The sequence below is a fragment of the Pezoporus flaviventris genome, unplaced genomic scaffold (assembly GCF_033815535.1).
Source record: "Pezoporus flaviventris isolate CSIRO_AGI_PZ_B2104156 unplaced genomic scaffold, CSIRO_AGI_Pfla_v1 ptg000036l, whole genome shotgun sequence".
NCBI lineage: Eukaryota > Metazoa > Chordata > Aves > Psittaciformes > Psittacidae > Pezoporus > Pezoporus flaviventris.
In genome coordinates, this window is record NW_026892584.1 from 45,555,032 (window position 1) to 45,568,525 (window position 13,494).

Sequence of the window (13,494 nt, forward strand, 5' to 3'; positions counted from 1 at the left end):
TCTCATTAGGAATCAAGAGAAGGTGCTTAGCAGCTGCGGAATCCCACTGGCAGAGTCGGTGTTAGAGGGCTACATGCACCTGCTTTCAAATATGCACTCCTGTGTATCTCCACTCCAGGAAAGCTGCTTGGCAATAATGCTGGCTCTCTGAGCATCCTCATCCAGAGACCTGCTGGAAAGCACAGGGACCTTCCTCTCACCAGTACACGTGGATTTCCTCTGCAATGGACTCTACTTCACATGCAGCTCCCAGTGCCTGAGCACTGAGCCATCGCGCACACAGGCACCAAGGCTGCAGGGCAGCACAGCAGCCTCACAGTGCGGATTCAGCCAGACTCCTGTTGGAGGTCTAGATAATGCTCATCACCACTGAAAACTTCACCTTTACATACACCCTTTCTAAAACAGGATCTATATTCCTAAACACACTACTTCCTCTTGAAAATAAGTGTTGTGATTTTGCTGTGATTCTAAACTATTAACTGTTGTGAAAAGGGAAATACATTCCACCCATCTGCAAAAAGAAATGTGCAAGAGAAATGTGTAGTATGAACCAAACAAAGATTAAAAACAAAACACCAATTAAACTCAGACTGGCATACATCTCAAAGAAATCAATTCCATCTGAAGTGTTTCAGATAGACCAGCTGAGCTAACAGTGAAGGAAGGAAATTGGCTTGACTTTTACTTCTTTGTTTACTTATTAACTTTAGGCAAGTACTAAAAGCACTTAAAAAAAAAAAAAAACAACACAAAAAAAAAAGCCAAAACAAATAAAAAGCCACACACACCAAAACCAACAAACCAACCAACCCAATCAGTGCAGTAAGAACTGGCAAAGCAAGGCTGCAAGGCTGCAAGGCTGCAACAGTTCCTTGACATGCAGAAAGGGTGGCAAAGCACTCTCAGGAGCTGCAGAATAGTTACAGGCTAAACCACAGTGTGATATGCACTTCACTTACCTCAGGGTACCTGGCATATGTCTAAGCAACTCTGAAGGAGCACAACTGATTAAAAACTTATTTTGACAGACTATTTTGCATTTGGAACAGGATTTTGGGTAATTGCTCCACAAGCTATAAAAGAAACAGACTGAAGGACAGGAGCAGCCGCTGAGCAGTTGTTTGCACAGCAAGCAATATTGCAGGAAAAGGCAGTAATGAAGAATAGTTAATTTGACCTGAGCTGATGAGGTCAGTGTTTTAAAAGAAATAGCTCCACATAACATAAGAACATTATTTCCCATTAGAATAACACTGCAAGTGTAACACTGCATGAAATCTATTCCCTAACACTTGTTATGCTCAGCTTAGTGGCAGTGTGCATTCCTGAGGTGTCGTAGACATCCTGTGTCTGACACAGATCCATTCCTCTGAAATATTGATTCGACTGCTCCCTCCTGCAAGCTTCAACTGCTTCAGACTGCACATTGCTCCCCAGCATTCACTCACTAATAGCCTGAAAACTACAATAACTGGAATAAAACCCTGGTAATATTCAGACACACAGAAAGTTAAATGTAAACACCACTGCTGTGATCTGGACAGGGAAGTAGAAGCTGAAGCAGATATTTCACTCTTAATTTGCTGCCATTCAGGGGTCCTGTTGACAGGAGATGGAGCCCGTCTCAGCGGAAGAGACACAAGGTTAGGAATTTAGTAGGGCTGGATCCTATTCCTCCTTCCGCTGCTGCTCTACTGTCTAATCCTGGGCAAGTACATCACCTCCGGGCATCTGGTTCCCCTCCCTCCCTGACACATCTATTTAAACCGCAAATTCAGAGCGGTGGCAACCATCTTGGTAATGATGAAGCACATACAACACAAAGCACTAGTATTTCTATTAATACTCCCACTACTCTTAATTAAGGAAACAGAAAATGTGACAGAAATTGAGCAGTCAGTGATGCATTATATTAGTTTAGAGGTATTTGGGTATAAAATGTGAAAGGCAAGCTCTCCCAAGTGGTGGCAGCCAGAGGACACCTATGTTGTTTTCCCGCATATTCAGGCAATCCAATTAGACATAATTAAGTTTTTAACTACATGAAATTACTTCAAGAATACCATCACTAGAGGCTAAGACTCCTGGGAGGCTGGGGGAAGGAGCAAGAAACATTATAAAACTGGAAGGAACAGGAAATGGACAGGGCATGCAGCTTGAAATATGCTGAAGAGAGCATGCAGCTGAGCCCAGCTAAGGCATTCATGTTTGTAAAAAACATGTAAATAGCTGGGCCACAGTCTCAAAGGTTTGCATGTTCCCAGTTCAATGAATTAAAGTTAAATACATCAACACTTGTAAGTTTTTCTTAACCGCAATGGTGATGTGAAGATCTACAAGCAGCAAAAGGCTTCAACAGTCCTGTAAATACCAGAAACATTAAAAATCCTAAATTACTGTAATGAAATTAATTACTGTTACATTTGCAAACTGCCATTCGTTTGCAATGTATATGAGCACCTCTTTTAGACATTAAAATTACCTTCACATTAAAGCTGCCTCACAATCTGAAATGGTCACTCCATTCACCAAGAACCAGAAGAGTTCTATTGCCAGACCTTAGATTTGGTTTGTACACCCTGATAAGCCCTAGAAATACTAGAAATATCATGCATCTCCAACAAGGTTTGCTCTTTTTGAAAGCTACTAAAATCTAAGGTACAAGCATTGACAGAAAATAGTATTTTTAGCACTACTGCAACAACTGTTCGCACAACTGCAGCAACTATTGCTGCAGTTTCCTTTGTAGCTTTACACTGATTTGAGATTAGCTTTCGTAATTGTTTTAAACATTCAGATATGCTCAAAGCATAGTTCTCATTAAGATGAGCACAATAAACAGAAAACTCTGAAACACTTTCTCCCACCACTTACAGAGGCAAATCAAATTGATTAGGAAGGCACGCTTCATGCACAAAAGTTACAACTTACTGAAATAGAATTCACAAGTTAATAAGCAAACTGTGAAGGAAAAACAGCTTCCACTTGAAAGGAAAAATGAACAAACAAAAAAACCCAAAACAAAGGGAAAAGTGAAGGACACCCTATTCCCATGAGCTAATTGTCTGTCTTGTGCTATAGGGGATGCTCTTGCTTAGCTTACAAGTGAAAGACACTGCCTCCTCACCGTGCAAGCATAGGAACTGCACAACGCTATTATGACACCTTAAATGAGCAAACTTCCTTGAGCATTCCCCAGGAGACTAGAATGGGCATGCCTCAGCTCAGACACTGAGAAGCATGTCTGATTATCAGTCAGGCTGAAGAACATCTTTGACCAAAACCATCCCAAGAAAAACACTCATGTTCAGGCTGAGAAAAAAAAACCATGGATTGACACAACTGGCATATTTTTATAGCCTTTGTGTAAACACAAGCTTTGGGTTAGCCAGCATCTCAGCTGGCTCTATCTGGATTCCCTTCTTTTGAAACAAAATTAAGGAAAATACTTCTCAGAAAAGGTCAGTGGCCAAACTATTAGGAAAAAATAAAAGTACAGAGGAAGAACATACATAGTGATTCATTAAACGCGTGCTGTCAAAACTGTAACAGTGAGCACAAAGCAGACTTTTCACAGGAACTATAGTTAATTTGCAGAACTCAAGCCAAACTGAGCATTAATTAGAACTGTATTTTTAAAGAAGTTTTTGGTACTCCCCATGGCTTAGACAGGAACGAAGCTAAAGCAACTATAGAGAGTTGTTTCCTTGAAGGGCAGTGCAGCAACAGCTCTACACATTTCAAGTGTACACCTATGCAAAAGAAATGGACTGAGCATCTCAAGATTTTAGAAAAACACTTGAGCCAGAAAATAAGCATGTCATAAGGTGCCCAGGTGGGAACTCACTTTATACTGTCACTGGAATACACTGCCAGGGATCATCAACCACAGCAAATCACATACAGTAAGCAGTAGTGCTTTTTACAAAACAAACTCTTCTGAGTCAAGCAATTTGCATTTGACTACAGTAACTTTCCAAGGAACATCCCAGTCCTAAACCTGAAAATATCAGACATTTCACTGAATTCCACAGTCAATTTGGACAGCGCAGCCAATTAACCAGTGGAATATTGTGAACTTTAGGTCTTATTTGTTCCTTCAGTATCCTTGATCCTACGTGTTCAATTAAGGTTACTGATTTCTTGCTACAGTTACTGTTGCACTGTAATTACAATTGATTTGGTATGTTCTGTGTTAAGGAGGTATTTACTGAAATTGATTGACTCAATTTACAGTATGATATGACTCATTCTATGATTCTATGATCTTAACTTTCTCTTAAACAAGAGGGCGAACACAGTACAAAGCATATCTTTCTGCCTTTGAACGGATTTTTGTAGCTCCTCTTTGCATTCTGATTTTTGTATTCAAAAATACAGTCAGCAGAACTCTCTAGTCCATCAGTCTTCCCAATACTGCATCCAAAAGGAAAAGTCCTATTTTATTGCTGCACTATTCACATACCCAAGGCCCCCACATTCACATGCTGTGGCTAAGGACAGAACTGGTTAAGTTGCTTAGCTAAACTTCCAAATCCTCTTCACAGAGCCTGTTATTTACTCTTCTATTTATAATTTTGCATTTAGTCATATTAAAACACATTTCATTCAAATGAGGCCAACTTGTCAGAGCAGCCCTGTAAACTGCCAACTTATGTGTCATCCACAGAAATTCCACATCTGCTTCAAAACACTGAACTGCATCCTAGCAGAACACCCACAGAAATATTCCCATGCTGTGGCAACAAACAACTACTTCAGAAATTACAAGTTAGCCACTTAATTTATTTTGCCGAATCTCAATATTGTTATTATTGTGTAACATAATTTCTATGTAATTCTAAAAAACAATGTCATGTAATAACTAAATCAAGCACTCTATGAAGAAAATATGGAAATGTTCACCTTTCTCAAAACCTGTGATTTTATCAGTGTAAAGTCTGCTTGATGTAATCCATTTTCCATCAACAGTAGTAACTAACATCAAACATACCTATACTTAACTTTATTGTTAACTGTACTTACTCTTTTTTATTATTAGTTCTTTTTTTAATCTAGGACTGAGGTCAGTCAGGGTGGGGGTTTTTTTGTTAGTCTGGGACTTAAATTAAATTAGGCATCTACTCACACTTTCTGAACACTGATAAAATAACAATCAGTTACCTGGAATATCCCCTATTATTCCAAACTTTAAAAATTAAATGTCATGATCTAGAAATCTCCTTATCCAAGTCTTTCACCATTCCTGGATGAAGTTTATTTAGGGCTACAGATCTGAAATTACTGTTAACGCATACTGCATTTAACATCCATTTGCAGATACATTAGAAAGTCCTTCTATTATCCTCATCATATAGTATATGCTAATCTTCTTCTTCCCAGAAGAAAGGCCAACAGCTTTAAGAAATTCTGACAATATATTTAAACAGCAAGAAAAAGTACAGGCATTCAGTTAGAATTGTTTTAAACAGAACAACAAACCTTTCTGCCCACTAGCTTTTCTACATGAACAGAAAATCCCCCAGACTCTCACATTTTAAAAGCAAAAGGACGAAGATACAGTTTTTTACTACAGGAAAACAAGAAAATAATCTGCACAACTTTGCAAAACCTGGAACTACTGGGGGGGGGGTAGAGGAGGGAATGGGGGGAAAGCTGCAAGCACTTTTACATTGTGAACTCTTTTGGGGATAATGAACCCAGCACAGACATCTGTGACAAAATAAATTGATTAACTGATGGAAGGCTAATTTGATGCAAGGGCTTTTGCTTTGCTGACTTTTTGGTTTGTTGAGGAAGGCGAATATTGTTGGTTATTTTCAAGACATCATTTACCACTACAATTCTAGAATACAAAGTCTAAAAAAACCGCAGAGATTTAAAACAAAACAGCAAACCAGTGAAGTGCAAAAGAGACCAGTAATTCACACTCACATCCCCCATTACCCCCAAACTTTACATTTCCACAGCCAGGCTGATGTGTACTTGTACCATGTCATGATAAAGAACAGGAATGCTGACAAATCTTTAGCTGCCACCACAGGACTAACAAATACTTGTCGATTCCTGGAATCTAATAACAATGAAAACAGCATCCTTAACCATTTGGCATTATTTTTTAAGTTGCCTGTCTCATCACACATTATTCCAGTGCTTAAAGTAAATCTCAATAAAGTGCAGCCTGTCCTGGAACTTCCAGAATTTTAGCTTGCAGGGATAGAGATAAAGCTTGCTTTTTGGTAACTATGCAATGAAAAGATTTCATATATTCTAACTAGCAGAATGATTAAATTTTTCAATTAATTCATAATTACATACTTAATTGAAAGAGAAGAGTCTTTCATATAATATGCAACTTAGGTTTAAGGAACCTCTAAATTTCATATAAGGAAATCCTCAGTCTTTTGAAAAGCATTTAAAAAATAAATAAACACAAAAACAAGCAAGACTTACCATTTTGATCCCAGTGGAAAACGTGACTGGTCTGACCTGGTTGGGTTTTTCGACTTGCATTTCTAGCTGAGTAGATCTGTCCTTATGCTGAGCTAAAAGCAATGAAGCAGGAAGACTGGACTTCTCCTGTAAAGATGAGGAACAAATTTTGAATGCTAAACCCCAAAACTCTTAATTAACACTGCATATTTTTCAAAACTGAAAGCTGTGCCTGAAAGGCCATCACCAGCAGAGCAGCATAATGCAAAGTATCCTCTCTATGAGTAACAGTTTACAGAAAACAATCATTTTCAGTAATAAGAAAAAGCTGCAGAAACCCCATAAATAAGTGTAACCTGCAAACAACCATTTTTATAGAATCCACATTAAAGACAATATAACAGGCTCCTTATTTCAACTGGCCAATGTAAGTATATTTATTAAAATAAAATTTAAAAAATTAGAACTTAATCAGAGAAGGAATAATACCAAGTATTATAACTCGGATCAGATGTTTATCTAAGACACATTCTTTACACCAATGAACTCAGACCAGTTTGAAATTGTTTCCCACTAGATTTCACCTGAGGCCGTTTGGAAACGATCCTTGCTCTGCTTTGCACAATGGCACTATTGTAAGTGCAACCAACAGCATATTTATTTCTCCTTCACCAACTTATTTTTAGGGAAGCCAGCCAATTTTTTATATATATATATATATATATATATATATATATATATATATAAAGTAGTAAAATGAATAGTTGAGCAAGTGAACTACTTCAGCTCTCAGAACAGATTATTAACATACATATATGCATGCAACTGCGCTCTCGAGAGAATCAGAAGACTACCTGCCAAATAATTTTCTAATGAATTCATGCAATTATACACACACACCCTGAAAGGCCTGAGACTTGCTAGCTAGAATGACCCTAGAGTTGAGAAAAGGGAAGAAGTTCAGATGGATTCTTCCTGGACTGCTCTAGAGCAGTACTTTATTCCTAAGGCCTCAAATGTCACATAGACTTCTATTTCATGGAACCAAGCTAATATTAAACTATCAACAATATTTGTTTCTCATAAAATAAAACAGGCTTTAATAAACTGGGCTGTGATTGTCATTTACTCATTTCAGGGTAAGAAGATGGAAGTTTTTAATGCTGCAGGATGCCTTGGTGTTGACAGTAGCCTACAGAAATCTTAAGTGATCATGGAAAACAGTCATGTTGCACACTGACTTTTCACATAACTCTCCAGCCCTCTTTTCCTCTCAATTTTTTGTGACATTCCCTTTGTCTTATGGCTAAATTGCAAGTGCTAAAAGCAAAAAAATCTCATGCGACAAGATATGGTCCAGAGTCACAAATACAACAATATGGCACAGGATCCTACTCACATTTCTGTGATTAACTGGGAGATGAAGAAGGAAGAGGTTAAAAGCTTAAACTGTAGTAATGAGATATCTAATTTTCTTATAACTAGAGAAAATTTGGACCACAAATGCACTAGTTTACAGTCTTCAGCCTCAAAGTGTTGTACATGTCTAATCACCATGCAGAAGCATGTGCTGCTAGCTGTCACCAGAGTTTAAGGATGCTGGATTCTTTTAATCATCAGTTTTAATATCCTGGGAAAGAAGTGAAGAGTGGGAAGCCTTCTCTGGTTCATTCTGCCCTCTCATATTCCTTAAATGTTCACTGCACTTCCAGTACAATAACTAAAGGAAATTTTCTACCAACTAAAGAGTTCACACAATGACCAGTAAACAGATTACACAACTGTGGGAAACCTGCACCATGCCAACAAGCCACCACATACGTCATTGTTTGTCCTTTCAAATACGCAGATAACCCTTCTGTTAACTATTAACACACATGAAAGGTCCAATCCTTTAAGAATTTATCCAAACTAGCAATTCTTTATATGGGAAAATAAACTAACAGTATGAACAAAGCTAGTTATATGCAAAAAAAATCTGAAAGATTTCTCTCAAAACTTCTGAGGTTCTGCTAAAAGTAGACACTTTATATCTTTAAAGCACCTTACTTATCACTTGACTCCAAGATATACCCCAGCCAAAGAAAAACCTGACTCTTTGCCATGAGCATCAACGCCATTTTGGTAGTGCCTGGGAAGTAAGGGCTCTTGAAGAGGAGAGTGCAAGTCCCACAACACAGAAGATATCTAAGAGCAGATCCTTAATCCTCTGTACACAGGTGAGAGAGTTTATACAGTAAATAAAGGAAGTGCTTTAATATTTTGCTCAGCCCTGATTAACCAAGTGGAAGGTTAAAAAACACACAACCACCCAAAACAAAATACACACACAACTCTCCCAATAATATGCAAAATTGCATTTGAGACTACAAGTCTAAATTACAAGATTTGCTTTTAAAGTGAGAGGGTTTATTGTAAAAGAAGTCACTTACAGTGAAGGTAGTATAATATCTGCCTAATTTATTACCAGGAGACAAACCAACTAACAGCCTAGGCAAAGCACCTGATTGCTCTTCCAGTAGCCTGCAGAGCCCAAGCCATCAGCAATGCCTTGCTCAGGTCTCCAGCAAGTGACACTGGCCTCCCCCTCCCTGCTCCCCACTGAGGACAGGCTCATGAAGCCTTGGCCCAAGGTCCATCCTTTCTGCACAAGCCACAGCTCTCCACAGGCTGGTCAAGAACCAGAGCCTGCTGCACAGCATTTTAAATACCAAATGTTTCTGTGTCCTTTTCCCTGCCTCTGGACTATCTAAATTTTAAGATTTTTGAAGACAGGATGATATTGTCAGACACTTTTATAAAATACTAAGACCTTTACACAATACGATAATACTATAAATAACACATATGAGAAACTGTAAATCTCCTCACTCATTAGGATTTAATGACTGAAAGTGAAATTCTCTTCTTGGAAAACACATTCAGCCTTCTCACTCCCAACACTGAGGTCAAGGGAGTCAATGCACTCCCTGATAAACGGTGCAACCCCACCACCTGTTTTTCCCTGCCTATCCCTTCTGAAGAGCCTGAAACCATCCACTGCAGTACTCCAATCATACAAATCATTCCACCACATTTCTGTGATGGCAATTATGTCATGAATTCCCTGCTGCACCACGGCTTCCAGCTCCTGTTTGTTGCTGCAGGCATTGTCACAGATGCACTTAAGTTGCCATGTGGATCTGGCCTCCAACACTGACATTCTACCCCGGCTCATTTCTAGCAAGATGCGAGAATCTTCTGGTGAAGACCTTTACCCTACCCAGGGAGACAGGAGATTCCTCTGTGAGTCTGGTCAGGTCCATTTATCAGACCCTCTGCTCCCCTTAGGATGGAGTCACCAAACGCAACCACTCTTCTTTTTTTCCTACTAGAGTTGGTCGTGATATGATGTGGTGACTCTTCTAGCCTGTATGATCACTTATCTACTTCATCATCTTCCTCACTTTCTCAACTCTCAGAAAAGTAGCAGGGTCTCGAATCTTATAGGGGGGTACTTGGGAAGGTGACATAAGCTGGAGGGTAATACACCATCTACTCTGAGGAGTAACATGCTCCCAACTGCAAACGTAAGGGATCCTTAATTTCTTTCGTTTTGGGTGGCTGGGTTGCTTCTTTCAGGGATGGTAGAGTACAGCTCCACCAATCTCCCCCTCAGATTCCCTTATGCTCCTCAGCCATTTCACCTCTTCTTGTAGCCATACCACCATGCAAAGCAAATCACCGTGGTCACACCTTGCACAGCTACCATCCAACACCACTGACAGGCTCTGGCCCTCACTACAGACACCTGGATGGAATCACAGAATAGTTACGGATGGAAACAACCTTCAGATCACCTAGTTCCAAGCTCCCTGCCATGGGCAGGGACACCTCACAATGAACCATGACACCGCAGGTTCTGTCCAACCTGGCCTTGAAAACCGCCAGGGAAGGAGCATTCAAACTTCCTTGGGCAACCCATTCCAGTGCCTCACCACACTAACAGGAAAGAATTTCTTCCTTATATCCAATCTAAACTTCCCCTGTTTAAGTTTGAACCCATTACCCCTTGTCCTGTCACTACAGTCTCTAATGAACAGTGCCTACCCAGCATCCCTATAGGCACCCATCAGATACTGGAAGGTTGCTATGAGGTCTCCACACAGCCTTCTCTTCTCCAGGCTGAACAGCCCCAACTTTCTCAGCCTGTCTTCATACAGGAGGTGCTCCAGTCCCCTGATCATCCTCGTGGTCCTCCTCTGGACTTGTTCCAACAGTTCCATGTCCTTTTGATGTTGAGGACACCAGAACTGCACACAATACTCCAGGTGAGGTCTCCCAAGAGCAGAGTAGAGGGGCAGAATCACCTCCTTCGACCTGCTGGTCACGCTCCTTTTGATGCAGCTCAGGATACGGTTGGCTTTCTGGGCTGCAAGCGCACACTGAAGCCAGCTCATGTTCATTTTCTCATCAACCAACACCCCCAAGTCCTTCTCTGCAGGGCTGCTCTGAATCTCTTCTCTGCCCAACCTGTAGCTGTGCCTGGGATTGCTCCCACCCAGGTGTAGGACCTTGCACTTGGCATGGGGTTCATGAGGTTGGCAGCAGCCCACCTCACAAGCGTGTCAAGGTCCCTCTGGATGGCATTCCTTCCCTCCAGGGTATCAACTGAACCACACAGCTTGGTGTCATCGGCAAACTTGCTGAGGGCGCACTCAATCCCACTGTCCATGTCAGTGACAAAGATGTTGAACAAGACCGGTCCCAACACCGATCCCTCAGGGACGCCACTCGTTACTGGTCTCCAGCTGGACATTGAGCCATTGACCACAACTCTTTGTGTGCGGCCATCCAGCCAGTTCTTTATCCACCAACTGGTCCATCGATCAAATTGATGTCTCTCCAATTTAGAGACAAGGATGTCGTGTGGGACAGTGTCGAACGCTTTGCACAAGTCCAGGTAGATGACATCAACTGCTCTACCCCTGTCCATCAGGTCTGTAGCCCCATCATAGAAGGCCACCAAATTGGTCAGGCAGGATTTCCCCTTAGTGAAGCCATGCTGGCTGTCACCAAGCACCTTGTTGTTTTACATGTGCCTTAGCATGCCTTCCAGGAGAATCTGCTCCAAGATTTTGCCAGGCACAGGGGTGAGACTGACTGGTCTGTAATTCCCCGGGTCATCCATTTTCCCCTTCTTGAAAATGGGGGTTATATTTCCCTTTTTCCAGTCGTCGGGAACTTCACCTGACTACCATGATTTCTTAAATATGATGGACAGCAGCTTAGCAACTTCATTTGCCAGCTCCTTCAGGACCCGCAGATGGATTTCATCAGGTCCCATGGACTTGTGCACATTCAGATTTTTAAGATGGTCTCGAACCAGATCCTCTCCTGCAGTGAGCCCAAGGTCTTCATTCTCACAGTCCCTGTGTCTGCCTTGGGTGGTGCAGTCAGAGCATTTGCCAGTGAAGACTGAGGTAAAGAAGTCGTTAAGAACCTCAGCCTTCTCCAAATCCAGGGTACCCAGTTCTCCCGATAGCTTCCTGAGGGGGCCTACATTCTCCCTAGTCTGTTTTTTATTTGCTATGTACCTGTAGAAACCCTTCCTGTTATCCTTAACATCCCTAGCCAAGTTTAATTCCAACTGGGCCTTAGCTTTTCTAACCCGTTCCCTATCTTCAGAAGTTTTGAGGGACCTCTGTTCGGGTCACCACGTCCTTTCTGGCCAGCACAGAGGACTTTGTTTTCTTTGCGTTCTGCCGAGACGATGCCATCCTAGAGCACCGTCTCAATGACTGCTGGCTGAGTTCACCTTTGAAGCCTGACAGGCTACCGGGCCCTTCCTGCTCACCCTAGCCATGCAAACTGCTGTGCCATGCCCTGACTGCCTGCTCTGTTCACCATGCTCCCAGGACAGTGTTTTGTCTGCTTAGGGGTGGTGGTCACCACTCCTGGCACTGCCAGCTATGAGTCTACTGCTCAGTCAGCAGTGCTGCCAGCTCCTGAGCAAGGCCTGACAAGGGCTTGGGGCTCCCTTGGTGGCTCTGGCCATTCAGAATCAAGACTGCTGGAAGCTGCAATTTCCCCATGCTCCGGTGCTGAAGGTGTCCTTCTCCAGAGCTACTCACCTCATCAAATCAAAAGAACCTAATCCTTGTTGGTTTAGCACGGTACTGACCATAGATACAAGATTTTTTACTCTTTTTAACTGTAATTCTTTACACTGCTACTACTTATGCTTGGGTTTAGCTGCATTTCTCAATAAAGTTTTACTTATGATTAGCTTCAGATTTGCAGCACAGCATTAGAGCGATTCAGAGACCATAAGAAATGTTTATTTGTCTAACAAATGTTTTTCCTGAAACTTTGTAAGTCATTATACAAACACTTCAGTGTTGGCTTTATGAACGTTTAATACTACAAAACAAGTCTCAGGTCAAATTTAAGTTGACAGTGCCCCTTGATAAACAGAAACAACTGAAAAATACCTGGCTTCCTTCCTCAGCCTTTAAAAATCACCTTTCTGGGTTTTTTTGTGAATACTAAGACATGCTTTGATAGCAATACATGTGCAATCACAGTTAAAACTACCAAACAACCTATTTTGGTTATGTTTTAGGGATTACTTATAACCATTCTTTCCACAAGCCATCTGGAGAAGTAGGTTTCCAGTAAAACCAACTGCTGTGTAAAGTAAATAACAAAAGAAAAAAAACCAACACCACCACTGGTCTCCAGTAGTAAGTTAGGAATGTATTTGAGAACAGGATTGAAATAAGTCAAAAACGAGTTCAAAACCCCCGTTCTGAGCTACTGAATTCAAGCTCATAGTGGAGTTTTTATTCATTGATCCACTACTCAAATTATTTGTAATAGCATGGACTATAAGCACGTTCAGCTTTAAAGTGAAAAGAGACTGTTGGATGCAAAGTTACAGACTCGAAGGATCTTCAAAGAATCTTTCTGCTCATCCCTGCTTTTGTCTACCAAAAAAAAAATAAATAAATAAACACCAGCTCCTTTCAGCAAAACCAATGACAGGTTGCCAGGACTCCTGGTTTAGAAAAAGGCAGC

The 13,494-nt window shown here is 41.0% G+C and overlaps 1 protein-coding gene across 3 annotated transcripts in view; it reads right to left on the reverse strand.

Annotated features, from left to right (window-relative positions):
* MNAT1 (MNAT1 component of CDK activating kinase) overlaps positions 1-13,494 on the reverse strand; it is a 125,252-nt gene that overhangs the window by 58,027 nt on the left and 53,731 nt on the right. For all 3 annotated transcript variants that reach the window (XM_061464228.1, XM_061464227.1, XM_061464229.1), the window contains exon 6: positions 6,457-6,582. In XM_061464228.1, coding sequence (XP_061320212.1) covers positions 6,457-6,582 — 126 coding nt within the window. The remainder of the gene's footprint in view (positions 1-6,456; positions 6,583-13,494) is intronic.